General features: G+C 38.4%; 1 protein-coding gene across 1 annotated transcript in view; it reads left to right on the top strand.

Annotated features, from left to right (window-relative positions):
- Positions 1–22,140, top strand: part of COL4A2 (collagen type IV alpha 2 chain) — a 406,346-nt gene that overhangs the window by 251,430 nt on the left and 132,776 nt on the right. Inside the window, exons 19-22 of the mRNA XM_053707783.1 lie at positions 8,505–8,615; positions 8,997–9,143; positions 12,650–12,742; positions 13,751–13,914. Of these exons, the coding sequence (XP_053563758.1) occupies positions 8,505–8,615; positions 8,997–9,143; positions 12,650–12,742; positions 13,751–13,914 (515 nt within the window). The remainder of the gene's footprint in view (positions 1–8,504; positions 8,616–8,996; positions 9,144–12,649; positions 12,743–13,750; positions 13,915–22,140) is intronic.

Genomic DNA, 22,140 nt, shown 5'->3' with positions numbered 1-22,140 from the left:
TCCCTCCCTAACATCGCAGACACCTACCTACAATTATTAACCCCTAAACTCCCGACCCCAACGTTGCCGCTACTATAATAAAGTTATTAACCCCTAAACCTAAGTCTAACCCTAACCCTAACACCCCCCTAAGTTAAATATAATTTAAATAAAACTAAATAAATGTACTATAATTAAATAAATTATTCCTATTTAAAACTAAATACTTACCTATAAAATAAACACTAATATAGCTACAATATAACTAATAGTTACATTGTAGCTATTTTAGGATTTATATTTATTTTACAGGCAACTTTGTATGTATTTTAACTAGGTACAATAGCTATTAAATAGTTAATAAGTATTTAATAGCTACCTAGTTAAAATAATTACAAAATTACCTGTAAAATAAATCCTAACCTAAGTTACAAATACACCTAACACTACACTATCAATAAATTAATTAACTACAATTATCTAAACTAAAATACAATTAAATAAACTAAACTATAATACAAATAAAACAAATTACAGAAAATATGAAAACATTACAAGAAGTTTAAACTAATTACACCTAATCTAAGCCCCCTAATAAAATAAAAAAGCCCCCCAAAATAATAAAATGCCCTACCCTATCCTAAATTACAAAGTAATCAGCTCTTTTACCAGCCCTTAAAAGGGCTTTTTTGTGGGGCATTGCCCCAAAGTAATCAGCTCTTTTACCTGTAAAAAAAAATACAATCCCACCCCAACATTACAATCCACCACCCACATACCCCTACTCTAAAACCCACCCAAACCCCCCTAAAAACCTAACACTAACCCCCTTGAGTCGTCTTCACTCAGCCGAGCCGAATTCTTCATCCAAGCGGGCCAGAAGAGGTCCTCCATCCACTTGAAGTCTTCATCCAAGCGGGCCAGAAGAGGTCTTCCATCCGATTGAAGTGTTCATCCAAGCGGCATCTTCTATCTTCATCCATCCGGAGCGGAGTGGCAGCATCCTGAAGACCTCTGACACGGAACATCCATCCTGGCCGACGTCTGAACGACGAATGACGGTTCCTTTAAATGACGTCATCCAAGATGGCATCCCTCGAATTCCGATTGGCTGATAGGATTCTATCAGCCAATCGGAATTAAGGTAGGAAAAATCTGATTGGCTGATCCAATCAGCCAATCAGATTGACCTTGCATTCTATTGGCTGATCGGAACAGCCAATAGAATGCGAGGTCAATCCGATTGGCTGATTGGATCAGCCAATCGGATTGAACTTCAATCTGATTGGCTGATTGAATCAGCCAATCAGATTTTTCCTACCTTAATTCCGATTGGCTGATAGAATCCTATCAGCCAATTGGAATTCGAGGGACGCCATCTTGGATGACGTCATTTAAAGGAACCGTCATTCGTTGTTCAGTCGTCGGCCAGGATGGATGTTCCGCATCAGAGGTCTTCAGGATGCTGCCGCTCCGCTCCGGATGGATGAAGATAGAAGAGGCCGCTCGGATAAACACTTCAATCGGATGGAAGAGCTCTTCTGCCCCTCTTGGATGAAGACTTCAACTGGATGGAGGACCTCTTCTGGCCCGCTTGGATGAAGAATTCGGCTCGGCTGAGTGAAGACGACTCAAGGTAGGGAGATCTTCAGGGGGTTAGTGTTAGTTTTTTTAAGGGGGGTTTGGGTGGGTTTTAGAGTAGGGGTATGTGGGTGGTGGGTTGTAATGTTGGGGGGGTATTGTATTTTTATTTACAGGTAAAAGAGCTGATTACTTTGAGGCAATGCCCCGCAAAAAGCCCTTTTAAGGGCTGGTAAAAGAGCTGATTACTTTGTAATTTAGGATAGGGTAGGGCATTTTATTATTTTGGGGGGCTTTTTTATTTTATTAGGGAGCTTAGATTAGGTGTAATTAGTTTAAACTTCTTGTAATGTTTTTTTATTTTCTGTAATTTAGTGTTTGTTTTATTTGTATTATAGTTTAGTTTATTTAAAGGGACACTGTACCCAATTTTTTTTATTTTGTAATTCAGAAAGAGCATGCAATTTTAAGCAACTTTCTAATTTACTCCTAGTATCAATTTTTCTTCGTTCTCTTGCTATCATTATTTGAAAAAGAAGGCATCTAAGCTTTTTTTTGGTTTCAGTACTCTGGACAGCACTTTTTTATTGGTGGATGAATTTATCCACCAATCAGCAAGGACAACCCAGGTTGTTCACCAAAAATGGGCCGGCATCTAAACTTACATTCTTGCATTTCAAATAAAGATACCAAGAGAATGAAGAAAATTTGATAATAGGAGTAAATTATAAAGTTGCTTAAAATTTCATGCTCAATCTAAATCACGAAAGAAAATTTTTGGGTACAGTGTCCCTTTAATTGTATTTTAGTTTAGCTAATTGTAGGTAATTTATTTAATTAATTTATTGATAGTGTAGTGTTAGGTGTATTTGTAACTTAGGTTAGGATTTATTTTACAGGTAATTTTGTAATTATTTTAACTAGGTAGCTATTAAATAGTTATTAACTATTTAATAGCTATTGTACCTAGTTAAAATAAATACAAAGTTGCCTGTAAAATAAATATAAATCCTAAAATAGCTACAATGTAACTATTAGTTATATTGTAGCTATATTAGTGTTTATTTTATAGGTAAGTATTTAGTTTTAAATAGGAATAATTTATTTAATTATAGTACATTTATTTAGTTTTATTTAAATTATATTTAACTTAGGGGGGTGTTAGGGTTAGGGTTAGACTTAGGTTTAGGGGTTAATAACTTTATTATAGTAGCGGCGACATTGGGGTTGGGAGTTTAGGGGTTAATAATTGTAGGTAGGTGGCGGCGATGTTAGGGAGGGCAGATTAGGGGTTAATAAAATTTATTATAGTGTTTGTGAGGCAGGAGTGCGGTGGTTTAGGGGTTAATACATTTATTATAGTGGCAGCGATGTCCGGTTCGCAGATTAGGGGTTAATAAGTGTAGGTAGGTGGCGGCGACGTTGGGGGTGGGCAGATTAGGGATTAATAAATATAATATAGGTGTCAGCGATGTTAGGGGCAGCAGATTAGGGGTTAATAAATATAATATAGGTGTCAGCGATGTTAGGGGCAGCAGATTAGGGGTTCATAGCTATAATGTAGGTGGCGGCGATGTCCGGTCGGAAGATTAGGGGTTAAAAATTTATATTATAGGGTTTACAATGTGGGGGGGCCTCGGTTTAGGGGTTCATAGGTAGTTTATGGGTGTTAGTGTACTTTGTAGCACTGTAGTTAAGAGCTTTATGTTCTGGCGTTAGCCCATAAAACTCTTAACTACTGACTTTTTTTGCGGATGGAGTCTTGTCGGTAGAGGCTGTACCGCTCACTTCTTCCAAGACTCGTAATACCAGCGTTAGGCAAATCCCATAGAAAAGATAGGATACGGGGATTTGCAGTAGCCTCGAGTCGCGGAAAGAAAGTGAGCGGTAGACCCTTTCCTGCCTGACTCATGATTTTTTTTTTTGGCAAACGTATTATTTATTTAATTTATATACTTTACTATTATTTTTCTGTTAGCATTTTCCGTTATTTCAACTGCGCCATGTGTGTGTGCTTCTTTCTTAGTTAGCGTGTTCCCTGTCAGTTACTTCAACTGCGCTGTGTGTACGCACTCAGGGGCATATTTATCAAGCTCTGTATGGAGCTTGATGCCCCGTGATTCCCGCAAGCCTTCAGGCTTGCCAGAAACAGGAGGATACTGAAGTTATGAAGCAGTGGTCTAAAGATCTCTGCTCCATAACCTGTCCACCTGCTCTGAGGCGGCGGACAGAAATCAAACCGATCGAATACGATCGGGTTGATTGACACTCCCTGCTAGCGGCCGATTGGCTGCGAATATGCAGGGGGCGGTTTTGTACCAGCAGTTTACAAGAACTGCTGGTGCAATGTTAAATGCTGAGAGCGTATGCTGTCGGCATTTATCAATGTGCGGAGGACATGATCCGCAATATCGGATCATGTCTGTCCGCACAATAATAAATCGGCCCCTCAGTATTTCAGTTAATGTGCTCCTTTTTGTTTTTTTGCTTTTTTTAATATAGTTTACCGGCTTCACCTATGCAGCTAATTTTCTGACCTGTGCTACCGAGACTTGCTCCTGTTTTGGGTTAGCACATTTCTTTCTTTTATGCTTTTTTCTATAGGCAGTGCTGTTTTCTAGCAGAGTGGTAGTTAATATTTTCCCATCATGCTAACAGCTCTACTTTTCTGTTCAGATAGGTGTTGGCCTACAGCTGCTGTTCTTCAACTCCATTCTCCCTTATCGGTGTGAAGGAGTAAGATTACCACAATTTCAAGAGACTGATTAAATTATATTTATAATTAATTAATTGTGTATACTCATTGAAGGGGTATTTATTACCTGATCTTGACTTGTTTCCCCTTATTCTCAGAGTTTGCTGTCTTAAGTCCCAGGCTATTTATACTTTATTTGGTCTCCTACAATATACATTACTTGTCTCAGTGGTATTATTTTGGCTGTTATTTTCTTCAATAAGTTAACATGGAGCATACTGGAACTGTCCCCATTCATTTGACTGTAGATCCTTTAGAGGGTAGATCCTTGGATCACTCATTTATTCCATTTAAGTGTATTTTTTGCAAGCTGACCCCTATTACTCCACCAGCTCAGCTTTGCAATTCTTGTATGGATCACCTTATGCATTCTAATCAGTCAAGTTCAGCTTTTGCCTCTGAAAGAATATGTCCTCTCTCTCCTTGTACTGTGCAATGGAGTTCTTCAGATTTTGTTCCAGGATTTAAAGTTTTTGTGCACTCAACTGTTTGAGAAATGTTGGTGGCCATACCTCTTCCAAGTAAAAGAGTTTCTGACAAGCAACCTAAATTTGATGTATCTAGCCACTCTCAATCTCTAAGGAACAGATTAGCTAAACAGTTGCTTTCAGACTCAGATTCTAACTCCTCAGATCCATCTTCTGAAAGTAAAGTAGTTTGCAGATGATCAGGAGTCAGTTACTGATCTGGATACAGAATCCTCCTCTTTTATGTTCAAGCAAGAACATATTTGTACTCTTCTAAGGGAGGTTTTATGTACTTAAGGGGTACAAGAATCAAAGTCTTCAGAAAAATCCATTAAACAATTGGTTCTGATTTTCAAACATTCTGTTAAAGCTCAAGGTTTTTCCTTTGACAGAGGTGATTACTAAGATATATACCAAAGGGTCGTTTAAGCCTGGGCTTCCTTTTAATCTATCCTCAGCATTCAAAAGGATGTCTCCCATGCCAGCTTCTTGTATAGAGCTTTGGGACACTATACCTGAAGTAGTAGTAGTGCAATTTCAACATTATTTAAACGTTGTACTATTCTATACTATAGAACATCTTTTAAAGACCCTATGGTTATAAAATCTTTTCACAGAAGAGCATTTCAACAAGTGGGTTACATGTTTAAACCAGCTATCAGTATTGCTTGTTTTGCAGCAGCTTTTACTCTTTGGCATGATAGTCTTTCTGATCATATTTCAGATGATTCTATAGTTGATGATTTTCAAAACCATTTAAAACTTAGGTCAGCAAATGCTTTTTTCTGTGATGCTATTGTCATTATATTATATAATCAGAATTAATGCCAAAAATATGGCCCTATCGTTTTTGACCAGAAGAGCTTTGCAGCTCAACTCATGGTTAGCTGGAATGGATTCAAAATTGTGACTTTTATCTCTTCTTTTTCAAGGAAAACATTTGTTTGGGACTGGTCTATATGCCATAATCTCTACTGTGACGGAAAGTAAAGGAGCTTTTCTCCCTCAGGACAAGTGCAAGGCAAGGAACAGAACTACTAGTCATTTTCATTTCTTCCGTCAATCTAGGAACCAAAAAGTCCTCCTCTACCAAGTCAGCATTAAGGTGCGGCCCCTTATCTAGATACTCTTCTGATAGGGGCAGATTATACCTTTTCGGAAGGCCTGTCCTCAGTCTATTCAAGATCCTTGGGTTCTTAACATAGTTTCTCAGGGTTACAGAATAGGCTTCAGATCAATGCCTCCCAGGGGTAGTTTTCTTCTGTCTCATGTTCCAAACGATCATGTAAAGACACAAGTCTTTTTTTCAATTAGTTCTGGATGTAACAAGTTATTTTAGTGATAGTTCCAGTTCCTATGTCAGAACAAGGTGTGGGTTGTTATTCCAACCTTTTTATTGTTCCCCAAAAAGAGGGAACTTTCAGGCATATTCTAGATTTGAAAACTTTAAGCAAGTTTCTCAAGGTTTCTACTTTCAAAATGGTAAAAATTCAGACTATTCTATTTCTATATTCGTATTCCTATCCAAAAGACCATCACCAGTTCCTAAGATTTGCATACCAGGACAAACATTTTGAGGTTTTCACTCTATTTTTTTGTTTTTTTTATACCTCAACTTGGTTTGGTATATGTCAGACTGGCATACCAGGGAGATAGGAGGGGAGAAAGTGCTCTTTGAATTTTGGTAATCTTTGTCTCCTTCTAATGGTCAGAAGTTGAATACCAGGAGTAATGGATCGTGGACTCTCACAATCATGATATAAATGAATTTATAAGGTAAGCAAAAGTTTTGTTTTTGTCTTCTCACCAGACCACATTGCATTTGATTTTTTAGAAAGGATATTAAACACCTCTTGCTTTAGGTAAAAAATGTGCTTGTCCCATGCTCCCTAGAAAGCCAAAAAAAGGAAATTTGTTAACCAGCAACTGTAAATCAAATAGCTGGTTTAAGCAACTTGAGACATTTTGTTACAGATTCTGCTATTTGGCTACTCTTAGTAGCATTGGGACAATGAGCAATTTATTCACAAAAGCAAGAGGGGTATAATGTCCCTTAAAGGTTGGAGAGTTAATATAAATAAAGACATTGCAGACTGATCTACGTGCAAACAAAATGTATATGCCAAATGAACCAAAGTAGGACCAACTCATAGAAAATAATTGTTTTCTCCTTCAGACCATATGACATCAAGCATAAAGGTTAAATGGGATATTTAGTTTTGTTTTTAACCATATTAGGGGAAAAACATAGTTAAAAATGCAATGCTTCAATACAATATAAGAGGAAGCAGTGATTTGTATATTACAGTAGATTTAATTTTATGTGATTTGCTAATATGGATATGAAATATTTAACATGAATTAGATATAAAAATCATTATTATACAACATGAAGTATATTCAAAATAGGTCAATGCAATGTTAATATGCTATCACAAGTTTACACATAGTGAGTGATATAAGAAGCAAAATTAAAGTTCCAACAATTTTAATTCTTTCTTCAAAATTCCAGACTTACTCTTATGGAAACCACTGAAAGCCCTGCTGCCTCCAGTATTTTCCACTAGCCTCTGAATAGGGCTGGGTTTATAATAAGGCAGAGTAGGCATTATAAATACCAGTCAGCCAGCACCATTAACTAAGATGGCCGCCAACAGTGAAATAACAGTACTGTGCATCTTCGACAGCCATCTTTATTAAGGTTGTGCTAGTATTACACATGGATGGCATCCGGCTCCCTCTGGGCATGCACAGTGCTTGCATTGATCTTAACAAATATGGTCACTGCACATGCGAGGGGCTGTTATTTTGGCCATCTTAGTTATGGTGCTTCAGATTTTGGTGCCTACATGCACCTGGGCTGTAAACTCGGCCCTGTTTCTGAAAGCAAATTACCATCATTTATGGGTGTAACAGTTCATGATTGGCTGCATGCACAATCTCAGCCAATAAATGTCCATACACCCATAACTCACAGTAGCTCACATTTTTGAAGGTGTTGGAAATTGCTAAAAAAAAAAAAATGAATTCACTTTTTTCCAGAAGTGGAACAGGGCTATTTTAAAAAAGGCAGGTAAGCTCTTTTTTTTATTAAACTTGCATATGCTTTCATTATTATAATAATCATAATAATAATACCAATAACAACATTTATTTGTAGAGCACAAACAGAATCCACAGTACTGTAAACATAGGTATAATATGCAAACGTAACATTTATAAGAAGCAAATTGGTAGAAGGCCCTGCCAAGAATTGACAGCTGTTGTAGATCACCTTACATGAAGGTAATCCACAGGACAACTGGGCTTGTAATGCTAAGGAGGTTCAAGGGAATGACAAAAGAATGAAAGGGACTGAGGTAAAAAAAAAGATTAGCACACATTGCTTGCATTCCTGAACAGTAGAGTCTTTAAGGAGCTTGGGAAGAGTCTTGTGGAGTGAGGCAGAGAGTACCAAACAAGATGGGGCCCTTGTCGAGAAGTTCTGTAGAAAGGAACGTGAGGAGGTAACAAGAATGGAGGAGAGAATGTGGTTATGGGCAGAAAGAAAGAAAAACTTTAAAAACTGTATAATATTACATTTTGTTAAAAAATGAGTTTAACTATCTCTGTTTTCAAATAGTTTATTTCAGATTGTTATTAAGTCTTCTACACCTAGAACTGGAAGATGTATATATTGTGTACAGACACAGTGTAATTTTTTGTATTTATTTGTTTTTAAGGTTCAAGGGGTGATTTTGGTTTTCCTGGATTAATTGGTATTGCTGGAGATCCTGGAGAGAGGGGGGATCCTGGTTTGCCAGGCTTGCCAGGATTATCAACTCCATTACCAGGTAAGGTATTTAAAATGCCATCATGTTTATGCTGGCAACTGTGCAACACAAGTTGTTAAATACTATTGTTAACATTGAGACAGCACCAGGAAGCTGATCAGGGAAGTGGTATTGTCCAGAGGAGGAAATAGAAGTATGGAGGTACTGTAGTACCTCTGTTATGTTACTGCACTTCCCACATTCCAGGTCTTCCTATATATACTTGCTGCTTCCTTTTATCTACTACCCGATGGTGGCTCTGTGTTTATAAGTATATTACCACTTGTGTACCATAGTAGCAGACATTAATATGTCAGCATTAAAAATATATATATTTTGGTGCTGTTTATGTCAACCGCTATGTTGAGACTGTTTCCAATTACACCTTCTTTATGTACTTAGGACAACCTGGAGTGCCAGGTTTGAAAGGTGAGCAAGGCTTTAAAGGATCCCAAGGAGAGCCTGGCTTTCCAGCATTCCAGCCTGGCCCACCCGGTGTGGACGGACAACCTGGCCAACAGGGACCTCCTGGTGCTCCTGGATATCCAGGTAAGTTATTTTTAATTTAATCAAATATAAATGTTGGAGATTAAGAGAAAATGTAGCAAAAGTATAAGCAATTCAAGTTCCAACACAGTAGTTTAAGACAAATATAGTTTAAGAAGTATGATTAAACTATGGACTTTAAGCATATACATACACTGACAGATCTCTGCCCCTTACTACCTGAACTGTTCAGAGAGCTGTGCTGTTGGTACATTATGTGCAGCTCATCAGAGCTTCTATGACTCATCAGAGCTTCTTCCTTTTGCCCAAATTAATTTTTACATTTGGCTCTTTAGCAAGGCAACAATTGCTACACTGACCTATACTCTCTGTCACCAACTACTTGATGTCACTTTCTTTTTTCCTCTCATTTTCACCATCCCACTTGTAAACTTCAGTACAAAAGGTTCACATTATTAGATGCCATGGCCTACGTTTACTAAGATGGAGAGGCTGGCAACATATGAGATGATCTATATTTACCAAACATCCATATTATCCTTCCAGTCAACACAGTAGATTTGCATAATCAACAAATGCAAGATAACAAGACAATGCAATAGCACTTAGTCTGAACTTTAAATGAGTAGTAGATTTTTTTTCTGACAATTTTAAAAGTTATGTCTTTTTCCACTCCCCCTGTACCATGTGACAGCCACCAGCCAATCACAAATCCATACATGTACCATGTGACAGCCATCAGCCATTCACAAATGCATACACACTTATTCTTGCACATGCTCAGTAGGAGCTGGTGACTCAAAAAGTTTAAATTTAAAAAGACTGTGCACGTTTAGTTAATAAAAGTAAATTGGGACGTTGTTTAAAATAGCATGCTCTATCTGAATAATGAAAGTTTAATTTTGATTGAGTGTCCCTTTAATACAATTAAAAGCAGACCCATTTGACACAAGCAGACATACCCCTGAATTATTTTTTAGCCAAAAATGTATCTAAGCCATTTTTTAATGTAGCTAATGTATTGGCATTCACTACATCCTTAAAGGGACAGTTTACTCAAAAATTTTCTCCCCTTTAATTTGTTCCCAATGATCCCCTTTACCTGCTGGAGTGTATTAAATTGTTTACAAGTAGCTCCTTTTCCCTTATATTGGCATTTGAAATTGTTAATTTAGCATGTGGTATCCCCACCTATTCTGAAAGTTTGTGGCCGCGCGTACCAGCTATAGATAAGCTTTGTAAACACAGCCAGCAGAAGAAATTACACTCCCAGTGTGATAAAGCAGAGATAAGGTAATAAAATGTTGATTTTCCATTGTTCTCTCAAAGTATTGGTGATTGTTTTAAGGACAGATATAAGATAAAGAAGCAGGTATATGTGCACAATGTGATACAGTAATGAGATCTGATTATACCTACAAGCTCAACCCATTTTATTAGGTTGTGGCTTCAAAACACAAAATCAGAGCTTTAATATACAGAAATACACCTTAAAAAGCTAATTTTCATACATGTTTTACTCTGCAGTTGGTAAAAAAAGCAATTGTAAACACATTAAGGGAAAAACTATTTTACAGTATACTGTCCCTTTAAGCAATTAGTTCCACAATCTGATTGCTCTTGCAGTGAAAAAAACACCTTTCATCTAGTGTTAAAGTATGGCCTCTTGTCATAAACAATTGCCTTGCCCTTGGCATAACAGTGCTTCCACTTTCTCTGTATATGGTTCTTGAATATATTTGTATAAAGTAATTATATCACCTCCCAAGTGCCTATTTTAAAAAACTGACCCAATTAGACAAACATCTCCTCATAGTTTAAACCTTCCATCCCTTTATTAGTTTTGTGGCCTTTCTCTGAACATTTTCTAATTCTGCAATGTTCTTAATAATTGAATTAATAAAAGGCATTAAACCTGCTGAGACTGGCAAAAGGTTTCACTTTTAAAAATAATATTCCTGATATCCCCATAATTCTTAGAACAGTTTACCCTTTGTCAAGATTATTACTGAGTATGGCTAGAGTTTTGAAAAACAGTTGCACCAAAATAACTAGAAATATGACATTTAATAGTATGGACACTTAATAGAGAGAATTGGGTAGGGATGGTTCTTGACCCATTTGATGGTGCAAAACACTGACTAAAAATCATTTTCTATTACCCCCTTCAAATGTCACCAGAGATATCCATGGAAGGTTTAATATTTTAAAGCAGTATAATAGAATTTCTTTTCCTTTTTTTGGAGGTGCTATACAGTTCGGGGAGATTAAATACAGTAGAATACCATAATCAACCAATGTATAACAAAAATAATGCAATAACAGTTAATTTAAAATGAGCAGCAGTAGATTCTGTTTCACAGTTTGCCAATTCCTTGTATCAAGTGACAGCCATTAGCCAATCACAGACTAATATACATATGTAAGCGGTAAAAATGTAATACATTTGATAATAGACGTAAAGTGGATTGTTTTTTATTTCATGCTCTATCAGAATCATGCAAGCTTAATTTTGACTTTAATGTCCCTTTTAATGATAAGGAAAGAGAAGAATGAATGGATTTTATGAATATCTTCTCATTTTAGTTTATATTATGTATGTCATATGCATTATTGTAATGACTGTATGACAATAAAGGATAATAAAGTGAAATATGCCCACACAATAAACACACACACACATTATATATATACGTATATATCAGGGTTGGTTTTTTTAATTATCCCAAAATGCTAGTAGTCCATTTTATTATAATTTTTTTGGAGTGTAATAAAATGAATATCCTTATCCAGACTCCTAATTTATAAATAAAAATAGAAAGATGATATGGTTTTATTTATTAATTTATTTAGTGTTTGGTTTATTTGATCTGTTGCTTTATACAGTTATAAAGAAAAAAAATCAAAATGAAACACAAAAGAACCAATATAAGTTAACCTATACTTATAAAGTTTAAAACTGCTAACAGTACATTACCTAAAATATGCAATAAACATTCCTCTATTTGTGCTATTGCCAAAACGTTTAGCAAACTATTCCAGTATGTGAGGAGGAAGTTAACTCAGAGACCATTGCTATTAATGAATTAATGAGATACCTTATTCTTTGCTGCTGTTAAAAAGATGGTGGGAGTGGAAATCCCCCTACAAGGTTTATTATAGCACACACGCACAACATGGAGGAGGGGGCATGACTTCATGCAAAACTTTCTGCTTTCCAGGAAGCTTACTCCCCATCAATGTACAATGCATGCTGGGAATTAGAGTCCAGAGCTGCAGTGGTACAATATTAAAAGGGAAATAGTGAACAACAAATTCCAGAATTCTATATAACTCCCAGAATAATGTGCTTATTCCACTAATATTGAGCTACATTCTGGGGAATTAAATGAAAAAAATGTAATTTCAATTTTTTTTTATTTTTTTTTTGTAGTTTGTATTCCAGATGGGGCGAAAAATCCATGAGCTGAGTGTAATATTTGAGCAATGATATGTTGTTGTTTTTTCCTCTATAATTAAATATGTTGAATTAAAAACAATATTTATAGGTGGACGTATTGGGAGAAAAGGATCAATTGGATATAAGGGATCGGATGGAGCAACAGGCATTCCTGGTTTCCCAGGTTTCAAGGGGCATAAAGGCAAGTATAATGATTTGAAGGAGAATATTTGTATAAAACTACTTTATTGCTATAGTCATAGGCAAAAAAAACAATTATTTTGGTACTTGCTATTCTCTCTTATTAATATTTTATATATATTAACTTGTTTGCTAACTGAGCATCACACAATGCTTTATAGTAGTACTGGATTCTTTTAGTTCTTCTTACCATGCACACAAGGGTTTCAATCTATCATGACATGTTCTCTATTTTTCTATGTAAAACATACATAACGTACCTTTTGATTTGTAGTCAAATAGCAAAGAATATAATTGTATCTGAGAGTCAGTTTATTAGGCCATATTTACTTATATGCTACAATATATTAAGAACTTATTTACACTGTATGCATTTGCTTTAAGAATAGTCATATGTGTCTTAATAGCAATAGTAATAATGAGTTCACCTGAGCATTAAATAATTTATTATAAAATCATGTAAAGAATTACATGATACTCATACATTATTCATACACTTTACTATTTCAGCACCTTACAACATCTAGTGAGTACTGATCAGCCTAGTGCCTAAACACAGATGTCAAGAGACGTATAAACAAAGCTCATGATCAAACCCTGATATGCTTAAAAAAAACCACAAACAGCACATTCAAGTAAGCAGATCCGAATTAACACACCATCTACAGCAAATATACATTGAGCAGAACACACAGTAAAACCAGGAAAAGGCAATACACAACACAATAACAAGTAGCCATCTCCCACAATACCAAAGCATCCCCACTCCGTAAAACCTTATTTTATTTGACACCTTTTTTAGTCATCAAGATAACCAGTCTAATGGGTGTAGCCTTAATAGAAAACACACCAACCAATGAAAGAAATCAAAACCTCTTGACAATATTGATAAATAGTCCAGGAACATTTTTACATGCTAGTCTAACCCTAACCCTTTATACCAGGTGTGGGCATGTTTGAAATGTTTTTATGCTGTTTCAACCAATACTTTTGTGATATTTACTTTCAGGGGATAAAGGGGATTGTCAGTGCCCAATAAGCGATGAGGCTTTAAGAGGCCCAGCCGGGGAGCCAGGTCCTGTGGGTTTTCCAGGAATTCAAGGCATACAGGGCAAAAAAGGAGAAATGGGGGATAGAGGTGGTCCAGGCATTCCAGGTGCTCCTGGTATTCAGGTGAGACAACGCACTGTAATTAATAGTAATAATGCAGATAAAATACAAAATGATATTCTTTAAGGTCAAAGTATTATACTTCATAGACAAGAGAAAGTGTTAGGTTTAAATACTCCATTAATACTTGAAATATTAACAATTTTAAAACTCATGCAGAAAATCAACTAATGTAAAACTTTAAGCTCCCACAAAATATTTGAGTATATTTAGTATATTTCTGTTATTATTTATTAATAAAATTGCAACAAGCATAAAATAGAAATCAATGGTCTGAAAACATATATATACAGTATATATATATATATATATATATATACATATATATATATATATATATATATATACAGTAGAAATATATATATATATATATATATATTTAGTTGCACTATATAGTAATATTCAGAAAATGCAAGTGGACAGCAATTGGTTTCTCCTGCTGCCCGCATTTGGAATGTTTTAACTCTGCCACAGTTGAGGTGGTAGAGAGGTTAAAAAGCAGGGCTAATACAACCACTCCTCCTTCATCTGGGGCTTGCCATGTTCCTTGCCTGGTATTTTAAGGCTGGACTGGAATTGTTAAGTGGTATCAGAATGATATACTTCAGGAAAGTTCTCTTCTGTGAAAACAGCGATTGGGCTAAAAGAGTCTGCTCCCAGATGGTAACTCGCTATAGAAGAAACTACTAGCCTGTTATTCGTTCCTGGTAGAGTGCTTCTCTTTTTGTATGTGTTTACATTAGGGAGCATGAGCCACAAGGGCTCCAAAGTAGTCTGTGCTGCTTGATAATTGGAAGTGAAAAGCACAATTGGGCTAAAAGAAGCAACTCCCTGGTGGTAACTGGGCCATAGAACAAGACACTGAGATGTTTTCATTCCCAACATACTGCTTCTCTTTCTGTATTTATTTGTGTTATGGGAAAAGTCCCCCTAAGGGTGATGGTGGAAACCAGACATGGACTCCTTGCCCAATGTGCTTAGAGGTATATGGCTGCACCTCACTGACAAGGCCCATAGGAGAATAAATCAATCGTCTGGGGTTGCCATTTCCCTTTTTCAAAGTAGAATTTTCTGGTATTTCAGGGCTGAATTGACCTTGTTAGGCGGAATCAGATGGATATTCTTCAGGTTAGTTTTCCTCTGTGAAAAACACAATTGGGCTAAAAGAAGCTACTCGTAGGTGGTAACCAGACCATAGAACAAGCCACTGAGCTGTTGTTTGTTCCTGGCAGACTGCTTCTGGCCCTGATATTCAAAACTTCTCTGCAAGGGTGAGATATTCTAAAATGCTTTATTTCTCCAATGGGCATTTCCTATATTTGTGTATGTGAAGGAGAGACAATCCCAGTGCAATATAGCAATACATGACATGACAGTCCTGCTGCATTTACACTGTTTCCTATTTGATATCACTTAACACTTCAGATTACATTTTATTACATTTAACCATTGCCGTGTATTTAGGATTGTGATTTTACAAATTCTGTGTAACTTTAACAAATTAGACTCTTACTTTGTATATTTATAAGTATCTTTTACAAATTAGATTAGCACTTTGCATGATGTTTATTTAAATGAAAACTGAAAAACTGTCAGCTTCAGTTTTCCAGAGAGCATCATTACTTTCTATGGGCCAGATAATCAAACATTCTTTAGTTTGGAGAGAGACTATAGTGCTGACTTCACAGGGGCAGACCTCACTGGATTTTCTAAGAAAAGGGGAAGAACCTTGAAATTCATGAGAGATTCCTTCCTTAGAAAGTAATGAAGCTCTCTGGGATACAACATTTTACATGGGAGAAAGAAGGTAGCTGGAGAACCCTGGAGCTGATATAAAGGCTCCGTTTGCATCAGTTCCAAATTAAAATGAAATGTTTTCACTACAATTAAACTTGCTTTTGTCTATATTTTAGTATATATTACTTTTCCGTTAGTTAAAATAAGTGTATTGTGAATTTTGAGCAACCTTCATCTGCATACACCTGGATAGACAAATCAGTGAGACCAACTTATTTAAAATGCTTACAAAATTTCACAAGACTTGCGAGAGAGCTTCAGACAATACCCTTAGAACTCCACTATCCAGCCCAGGGAACTGTCCTGTGTCAGTTTTAGTTTGAAATGCAGCAAATACAAGGGGAAATGTAATTTGTAAAAGCTACACAGAAATATATAAAGTATGATCTTAAGTTATTAAAGTGACACAGAAACTTTCAAAGCACAATCAGAATCTGTAAAATCACTGCTAGATCAAATTTTAAATGTATTAAAGCATAAATGAGAAAGTGCAAAGCTTACATTCAATAATAGTGAAAGGACCCAATCTAAAATGTATAGTGATATAAAATGCAATGCACATGTAATGATCATAGGATATTCCACTTGGCCAGTAGTCTTCTTATCCCAGCGTCAAGCTGAAATGATAGGGAATATCCCAGAGCAGAGAAAGATTGCAGAATGAGGTAAGGAGTACTCACACTATGCAGGGTAGTCTTCGGCAGCAGCAGTTAGGCAGTTCAAGGGTAAACCACTTGAAAATGGAAAAGTGTTGTGGTCCTTAAGGGGTTAAGGACCTTGTAGGGGCCGATAAACCTAGGCCCTAATTTGTGACTGGGTTGATGTAGACGCATATGTTGATTAGAGACCCAAACACGTTCACCATCTGAAAAAGCACAAACAGAAGCTCTATGATGATTAGCAAACCTCTTGTATCTGGAGACAGTTGAACGTAACTGAGAGCGAATACGTTGCCAATGAGTAGGGAGATTAGTAACATGTTGGTCTGCAGCAGTAACCCCTGTGGACTGAGCAGAAAGAGAAAAGACACAAGGTTGGTAACCTGCTGCGGCTTGAAATGGAGAACATCATAGAGAAGAGTGCCAATGAGTGTTCTGTCCCAGCTCAGATAGGGGAAAACCTCAGACCAGTTGGTATGCAGAGAATTAATAAAAGTTCTGACATAGGCTTCGAGATCTTGATTCATTCTCTTAGTCAGCCCATTAGTCTGAGGATGGTAGCTGGACGACAAGGAAATGGTGGTTCCAATCAACTTGCAAAAGGCTCTCCAAAAGGCAGAGATGAATTGTGGACCTCTGTCGGAAACAATATTCAGGTGAATGCCATGAAGTCGTGCCACATATAACAGAAAAAGAGACGATAACTCTTGGGCAGATGGCAGTTTCTTTAAGAGTACAAAATGAGCCAGAATGGAAAATCGATCTACCACAACCAAGATAACCGTATAATGATCAGAAGGAGGGAGGTCCACAATGAAATCCATTGTTATGTGTGTCCAAGGTTGTTTGGGAATGGACAATGGTTGGAGTAAGCCAGGAGGCAAGGATCAAGGATTCTAATTGGCAGAAGTCATGCAGGCTTTCACATAATCCCTAGCGTCAGTCTTCATGGTAGGCCACCATACATGCTTGGAAAGAAGCTTAAACATTCTTGTTCAACCAGGATGTCCTGAAAGTGTACTATCATGAGCCCAGGATAGCACAGGGGTGCGTAGGTTCAGAGGTGCAAAGAAGATATCGTCTTTGAAGAAGAGACGTGTTAAGTTGAGCAACCACACAGGAAAGGGGTATGATGTGTTCAATAGGAGCATCAGAGGAATCATTTGACTGTCAAAACTGACGGGAAAGGGCGTCAGTCTTTTTATTCTTGGTCCTAGGAAGATAAGAGACCACAAAGTTAAAACGGGAAAAGAACAAGGCCCACCTGGCCTGTCCAGGATTGAGTATATGAGCAGTCTAAAGGTACATCAGTTTCTTGTGGTCAGTGAGAATCTGAATGGGATTGGCGGTACCCTCTAGCCAATGACGCCATTCAGTCAGAGCCATCTTAATGGGTAAGAGTAAAGGATTACTCACGTCATAGTTCTTCTCTGCAGGAGTAAAGCGTTTGTAGAAAATGGCTACAGGGTGCAACTTGGAGGATAAAGGATCCCTTTGGGTTAGGACTGCTCCAGCTCCAATCTCGGAGGCGTCAACCTCTAAAGCGAACTGCAGGTCAGGATCAGGATAGCGGAGCACAGAAGCAGAACTAAAGACCTTTTTCAGGTGAGAGAAGGCATCCACGGGAGGTCAGTTTTTGCAGTCTCTGTTTTGTTTAGTTAACTCAGTGAGGGAAGCAGCTATTTGGGAGAGGTTTTTTAAAAACTTGCGGTAATAATTAGAGAACCCCACAAATCTCTGTAGCTCCTTTAATGAGGTGGGTTGAGGCCATTCCAGGACTGCGGTGAGCTTAGAAGGATGCATGGCAAAACCCTCCTTCGAGATAACATAGCCAAGGAACTGGATGTGAACTTGGTCAAATTCACATTTCTCCAGTTTGGCTACTAGAGAATTGTTTCTGGGGCGAAGAAATACCTGTCTTACATGTTCATGATGCTCCTCAAGAGTGGAGGAGAAAATAAGGATGTCATCCAGATAGACAATGACAGTGCCATTGAGGAGGTCACGGAAGACATAGTTGACAAATGCCTGGAAGACAGCAGGGGCATTACACAACACAACAGGCATTACAAGGTATTCATAATGACCTGATCTTGTGTTGAAGGCAGTCTTCCATTCATGCCCTGGTAATATACGAACAAGACTATATGCCCCACTTAGATCTAACTTAGTAAAGTAGCAAGCATTCTGGAGCAAATCATAAAGGTCAGTGATTAATGGAATAGGATAGCGATTCTTGATCGTGATGCTTTGTAGTTGATACAGGGTCTGAGCCCACCATCCTTCTTACTGACCCAAAAAAAGCCCTGCCCCAGCAGGCGAAGAGGAAGGGCGAATAAAACCTTTAGCTAGGTTCTCTTGAATATACTCCTCCATGGCCTTGGTTTCAGCTTTGGAGAGTGGATAAGTCCTCCCTTTAGGAAGTGGGGCTCCAGGAAACAGGGTCAATCTTGCAGTCGTAAGGACAGTGGGGTGGCAGCACATCAGCTGCTTTCTTTTCAAACATATCAGTAAAATCTGCATTAATTGAAGGAGGGCTTGAAGGGGTCTGTAGGCTGGCAATGGGGATGTGGTGTAATGGAGTAACTTTAGCCAGACAGGAGTTGAAGCAGGATGTTCCCCAGGAGACCAACATTCCCTCAGTCTGGTCTTACTGTGGATTGTGTATAAAGAGCCAATAAAGACCAAGGATTACTGGTTGTGCTGGAGAATGAATGACATTGAACTGCAAATGTTCGGTATGAAGGACTCCCACAGTCACGGTTAGGAATGCTGATTCAAAATAGATTAAATCTGATCCAAGGGGAGTGTCATCCAGAATAGTTATTTTAAGACAGTGTTTTTTCCGCAGAAGAGGTAACCCTGCCTGAATCATGAAACGGTGATCCAAAAAATTTCCAGCTGTCCCTGAATCAATAAAGGCCTGAGTGTTGTCAGAATTCAGAAAGGAGAGGGTAACAGGTACCAGGATTCATGAAGATTGAGGGTATTTAGTAGTGACCATGCTTAGAGGTACCCCAGTTTTATCCTCTAAGCATTGGCTTTTCCTGACAGGGTATCACAGTTCTTTAGCTGGTGTGAGTTAGAACCACAGTAGAAACACAGTTTCAATCTCCTTCTTCTCTGTCTTTCAGATTCTGTGGGTTTGAGGGAGGAGAGATCCATGGGTTCCTCTACTCAGGTAACTGGAGGTGCTGAAGGGGTAGAGGATGGTCTAGAGACCAGACAATTAGGAGGATGGGAAGGAAGGATTCTACAAGTTCTGTCTCTCTCAGCTTGTCTTTCCTGAAAGCGAGAGTCCAGAGTAATACAAAGTGCTATGAATTCATCCAGGGACATCACAATAGGTAAGCTCGTCCTTGATGCGTTCATGCAAACCTCTCCTAAAGGCCGCCTTGAGAGTACTACCATCCCAACTGGTCTCGAGTGCCAAAGTGCGAAACTCGATGGCGTATTGTGCCACAGTTCTATTACTCTGGCGGAGGTCCAAGAGTGAGTACTCTGCAGCAGCAGCGCTGCTGGAGGTCCCGAATACAAAAGAAAATGCAGAAGTGAAGGCATCAGCATCGTTCAGGAGTTGAGCGCTCTGTTCCAGAAGAGGAGAGTCCCAAGCTAGGGCCTTGTCTTTCAGTAAGGAAATAACAAATGTTAACTTTGATTGATGAGACTTAAAGGTGTGGGGGACATTGCGAAAGTGCAGCCTGCACTGGTTCAGGAAACCCCTACAGTCGGTAGTACCATCATACTTGTCAGGCAATGGTATCGGGGGTATACTTCCAGAAGCAGGGGAAGGAGCTGTGGCACTAGCAGCAGGTACTGGCTATGTAACAACAGGGGCAGCGTTCTTTTCAGCAACCAGCGAGGAGAGCAAAGTGGTTATAGCCTGTAGTTTTAAATCCACACTCCACATTTGCTACCTCATTTGGGTCCATGGCCCAAGTATAATGTAATGCTCATGGGATATTCCACTCTTAGACCAAACTTGGCCAGTAGTCTTCTTATCCCAGCGTCAAGCTGGAATAATAGGGAATATCCCAGAGCAGAGAGAGTTTGCAAAATGAGGTAAGCAGTACTCACACTATGCAGGAAAGTCTTTGGTGGTAGCAGGTAGAAATCAGCGGTTAGGCAGTTCAAGGATAAACCAGTTGAAGGACTGGAAACATACAAGATAGTCAATTACGGCAACAGGCAGGGAATCAGCGGTTAGGCAGTTCAAGGGTAAACCACTTGAAGGACTGGAAACAGACAGGATAGTCTCTGACGGCAACAGGTAGGGAATCCAGCGATAAGGCAGTTCAAGGGTAAATCAATAGAATGGTCAGGCAGGTAGAGTTTGACAACAGAATGGCAATCCAATATTTTAGGGTTAAGGCAAGCAGAATAGTCAAAACAGTTCATCAACAGTAAAGCAGTCCAGCAATTCAGGGGTTAAGGCAAGCAGCGTAGTCAAACAGGCAGAGTTCATCAACAGTTAATCAATCCAGCAATGCAGAGTTTAAGGCAAGCATCGTAGTCAAACAGGCAGAGTTGATCAAAACGTTAAGCAGTACAGCAATTCAGCATACAAAAATACAGCACCCAGGAGCACAAGAAGTAACACCTATACTTGGGCACTGGTGAGAGAGACTGAGGCCTTTACATAGGGAAGACAGGGCGGGCGGTGATGATGTCATCACCGTGTTGCAGTTACACTCCCGTATCCTTAGCAACAGGAGGAGTGCCTGTGTCCGTGGCAACGGCCACAGCAGAGCAGAGGAGCAGCATGACAGCACAAAGTATAAGTGAAATAAAACTCTCATATCATAGAGTACGATCGGGTTGATTGACACCCCCTGCTGGCGGCCTATTGGCCGCGAGTCTGCAGGGGGTGGCATTGCACCAGCAGCTCTTGTGAGCTGCTGGTGCAATGCTGAATACGGCGAGCGTATTGCTCGCCGTATTCAGCGAGGTCTGTCGGACCTGATCCGCACTGTCGAATCAGGTCCGACAGACCTTGATAAATAGAGGCCAATGTCTCTGTACTTTTCTTTATTTCTGTTAAGATTCAAAAAACTACAAAGCACCTATTCTTCTATTTACAGAGTATCCAATATTAACTGATTAGTTAGGATAATAAGGGTTACTTATTAATACAGGTAGTGCCATTGGTTTCTAGATTCTATATGCATTTGTGTTATGACCCTGGGGAAATTTTCTCTATGGGCGATGGGGAAATCTGACGTGGACTCCTTGCCCAATGCCCTTAGAGGGATAAGGCTGCACCTCACTGAGGAGGCCCATAGGAGGGTGAAACGATTGTATGGGGTGTCTATTTGTTCAGAGGAGAATTGCCTGATATCTTGGGGCTGATTTGACCTTGTTAGGCGGGATTAAACTGATAAACTTCGTTTTCCTCTGTGAATGCACATTTGGGTTAAAAGAAGCCACTCCCAGGTGGTAACCGGGCCATAGAACATGCCACAGAGCTGTTGTTCATTCCTTGCAGACTCTTTCTCTTTCTGTATGATAATTGGAGTCCATATTGCTCAAAACACATGCATACATCTGACCCTACTTCAGTATACTCTCATGGATAAAGCTAAATTTCAACAAAGATTACCAAAAATAAGAGAAGAATTTAATCTGATATTAGAAGTCAATTCAAAAATTTTAAAATTGTATATTGTGTCTGAGTTTTGATTTTCATGTTCTTTCTTCTAAGGTAAACATTTTAATATCTCATGTCGACTCCCACATATTGAAAACAATTACCTGATGATCAAGGGTCATGTTT

The sequence above is a fragment of the Bombina bombina genome, chromosome 3, assembly GCF_027579735.1.
Source record: "Bombina bombina isolate aBomBom1 chromosome 3, aBomBom1.pri, whole genome shotgun sequence".
NCBI lineage: Eukaryota > Metazoa > Chordata > Amphibia > Anura > Bombinatoridae > Bombina > Bombina bombina.
This window is presented reverse-complemented; position numbering and strand designations above follow the sequence as displayed.